Raw genomic sequence first — 3,901 nt, 5'->3', positions numbered from 1 at the left:
TCTGGGCAAAGTGCTGGCCTGCTAAGAGGAAAGAAACCTCAGCTGGGGCCATTCCCAGCTACTGCCAGGAAGAGTCCACTCCCCATGGCACAAAACTCCTTGAACCAATGCCAAGCCCTTTCCCGTTATCCCTATCTGGGCTCCACATTCCTGTTATTGATTTCGGGGCCCTACCCTCAAATCCTCTTATAAAAGCCTAGTCTTTTCTGACTTGACCAACCATCACAGATACCTGCAAAACAGGTAAGTGGGAACTGAGAGAAGGTGAGAGCCATGGCAAGGGGTGCCTCACACATTTGGGGTAAGGCTATAGGAGGATTCTAGTCTTCAAGGAACATCAGTGTCAGGGTAGGAGGGTGTGCAGATTCTTCAGTAATTTCCAGATTCATAGAAGGGGATAGATGTCACCAAGATCAATTTATTCCTAGGGGACTAGCCAAAAGAAAGACAAGAGGGAGAACGGAGGGCTCTCTGCATGCCCTCTCTCTGACCACACTTCTCTTCTTTAATGACCTCTGATTGCTTCTCCAAGTCACAGACACGATGCTGCCTCCCATGGCTCTGCCCAGAGTGTCCTGGATGCTACTGTCCTGCCTGATGCTCCTATGTCAGGTGCAAGGTGAGAGTTCCCTGCCTCTAGCACTGGGTTCCTGTGAAAGCTCAGGGCCAAGAAGAAGAGGAAGCCTCCTGTGTGACGCAGGTGGCAATGCTGAGGTGAATCCTCACACAGTGAAAGTGCCTATAATTCCTCCATCATCACTCCTTTCTTCAAGATACTCATGGTGGAAGGTGCCACAGTGGTCCATTAGCAATGGAATGAGATGATTTCCACTTTGTCAGTGGATTTCAAATTATATTGTCAGGGTGAAGAGAAGAAACATGAAAGGTCAGTAGTGAGATACGCACAAGATTGATTGGAAGACCCAGTGTGAGAACAGTGAGCTCAGAGGGGGGAGATGTTGGACTTTTGAATAAAGGGGGAGAGTAGAACAAAAAGAGATGGTCCTTCATTCAGTGAGGATGAATAAAGAATCCAACAGTGAGGCAGTCAGGAGTGTGGTGTCATTTCCCCAAGCATTTGCCTCACAGATACTCCCCAAAGTCACTTCCCTAGACCCATTTAAACTCTTTATTTTACTGCTTCCCTCTTTCTTGTTCCCTTTACCCAGGTGAAGAAACCAAGGAGAAGTCTCCTGCTCCACGGGTCAGCTGTCCCAAAGGCTCCTATGCCTTTGGCTCCCACTGCTATGCCTTCTTTAGGACACCGAAATCCTGGAATGAAGCAGATGTGAGTAGTTGCATTTATAGTTAGAGGTGATAAGGGAAAGTGCACTAGCTAAGTCAGGGGTCTGCATTCTCCAGAGTTTTGGGGGTGAGAGTGAGCACCCTCATCTTTTGCACACACACCTCTTCTCACCTACGTTAGCCCTGTGCTTCCCCCACTGACATCTCAAGCTCCTCCTCAGTGTCTTCTTTCCCCACACAGTTGGCCTGCCAGAAGCGACCCTCAGGATTCCTTGTGTCTGTGCTCAATGGGGCTGAGGCCTCCTTCTTGGCCTCTCTGGTCAAGAACAACTTGAACACCTACTCATACGTCTGGATTGGGCTCCATGATCCCACACAGGTGAGATAACATCTCTTATCTGTTACCTTCTAGCTCTTATTGTTACCCAGGCTACTCCCTGCCCCTTGTGCCTCTGTGGGAAAAATGATAGAGAGCCCTGGAGCTCAGAGATCCTAGGGTATATTTGGGGTAAAGTAGGACCTTGAGGTCAAGTGAAAAGCTGAGTTTTGTGGAGGATCCTTAAACTGCAGTAAAAATTAATGCATGTCTTGTCAAGCTTTTTACACAACTTACCTATGAATCCTTGTAATTCAGTTCTCTGAGTTGGCTGTGTCTACACACAGTGTGCTGAGGGAACCTAAATGAAGATAAGATGCATTTTCCCCTATAGAACAGACATTGTCTTTGAAGACTGAGGGTAATCGGAAATGTACCAATTACTGTCTAGCCAGTAATGTGTTACTCTGGGTAGTATCATTGTTGTTTGTGTTTACTGGCTTTGGTATTTGCCAATATGAGCAGGTTGTTAGGGAGAATTTCCCAGCAGTGAGCTCTGTGGCAGCATCTGGAATAGCAGACGGAATTCCATGCTGCTGAGGAGGGCATCAGATAGGATTATGCAAAAACTCTAATAGCCATTTACCCTTACCTGGCTCCGTTCTCTACTCTCTAGGGCTATGAGCCCAATGCAGGAGGATGGGAGTGGAGTAATAATGATGTGATGAATTACTTTGCCTGGGAGAGAGACCCTGCCCTCATTGCAAACCCTGGCTACTGCGGGAGCTTGTCACGAAACTCAGGTAAGAGACAGAGGAGCCACCTTCTGGCCAGGCTTTCCATCCCCTCATCCCTCATTTCTGGGTGTGAACTTCAGGGAATCCTCCTGAACCATGAATGGCAATATTGGTCTGTCTTCTCCCATCTTCTCTTATCTCTCTTTTCTTTGAGTCTCCTTCCCTTCAAGTGGGACCTTGCCTGGAGATGAGGGAGGGGTTTTGAATCCTAGGCCAGAATCTGGGATGCCTCTCCATTGTGTCACAAGCTCCACCAGCCCCATTCACTGTAACTCTTCTGTCTCTCTAGGATATCTGTCATGGAAAGATTATAACTGTTATGAGAAGTTACCCTATGTCTGCAAGTTCAAGGGTTAGGTCAGGTGAGAGTCAACAACCTGAGATTCATATGCAGCTCATCATGGACATGGGACCAAGTGAGAAGATCCACCCAGGAAGAGAATATTTTTCCCACACCTCAAATCTGACCACCTCATTCTGACCTTCCCTCCTCCCCACCCTCATTTCAGGCTCTGCTCTGAATGAAACCTGAGTTTTCTAAGAGAAATAATAAAAATGTAGTGTGCAATTGCCTGTCTTGTGTGCTTTATTCTCATTGAAGCTCAATGAAGGGGAGGAAATTGGTGGGGGAGGAGACTCCGTGGGTCTTATCTCTGCCCAGTTTAACCAAGTCCCTGTAAAAATGACTAAACACACATCCTACATTTGGGATGAAGTGTGTTGGTCTTGCTCATGCAGGATTTAGGTTACATATGAAGACACTGCTGTCCCACAACTCTACTGCTCACACATTCCCAAGACCAGGTGTATGATACAACCAGCCGTAGTACTCCCTACATTATTAGGTGAAACAACTGGCTTTATTATTTTTTTCAAGTTCTTTTTAAATTAAAAAATTCTGATCTCTCATAATAGTACAATAAAAATGAATAAATACAAAAATTGGATAGAATACAATTAAAATGTATAACCTATTTTTTGTTTAGTTTTCTCAGATATAAAAATAATCTGTGAAATTACTATAAAGTTTTGCAATGTCTTTTAATTTCTATACCTACCATGCCATGGTTGGCTGGTAAACTGAGTGGGAGCACTGGTCCATTGAACTATGGGTTGCTTTGTCTTTAGAGGTCACTTGTGAGAATGGACCCCAGCAGGCCCTCTGTCTTCTGGCTTCAATTAGGTTGGAATTGGGATGACTTCAATGTCTGGCAGAATTTCTATTGATAATTTTTGAATAAAAAAATAATTGAATATAAAGTGCAATAAAAATAATTTTTTTGAAAGTTAAAAAAATAATGTTTTGAAAAAAATTTCTCATACCTGAATGAAGGCAAGCCACAGACTTTTTATGTATTTGTATATTTCAAGACCACTATTGTATTTTCTACCTTAGCATTGCCCCTCCTTACCCACATGTTTCTATTGTGGACAAAAATATATACCTGTAGAGTTCCCTGCTATGGAATCTGAGCAAATCACGATGGTCAGGGGAGTGTCATGGCCTAGTGCTTAAAGCCCGAATTACTGCACATCTTAGAAC

General features: G+C 44.5%; 1 protein-coding gene across 1 annotated transcript; it reads left to right on the top strand.

Annotated features, from left to right (window-relative positions):
* Positions 1-543: 543 nt before the first annotated feature.
* LOC107529214 (regenerating islet-derived protein 3-gamma-like) lies at positions 544-2,715 on the top strand. Its single transcript, XM_016202505.2, has 5 exons — positions 544-619; positions 1,170-1,288; positions 1,487-1,624; positions 2,238-2,364; positions 2,648-2,715. The coding sequence occupies exons 1-5, from the start codon at positions 544-546 to the stop codon at positions 2,713-2,715; spliced, it is 528 nt and encodes a 175-aa protein (XP_016057991.2).
* The last annotated feature ends 1,186 nt before the right edge of the window (positions 2,716-3,901 follow it).

Source organism: Miniopterus natalensis, chromosome 13 (genome assembly GCF_054644295.1).
Source record: "Miniopterus natalensis isolate mMinNat1 chromosome 13, mMinNat1.hap1, whole genome shotgun sequence".
Taxonomy (NCBI): domain Eukaryota; kingdom Metazoa; phylum Chordata; class Mammalia; order Chiroptera; family Miniopteridae; genus Miniopterus; species Miniopterus natalensis.
Note: the sequence above shows the minus strand (reverse complement) of the source record. Positions and strands in the feature narration are given on the sequence as shown.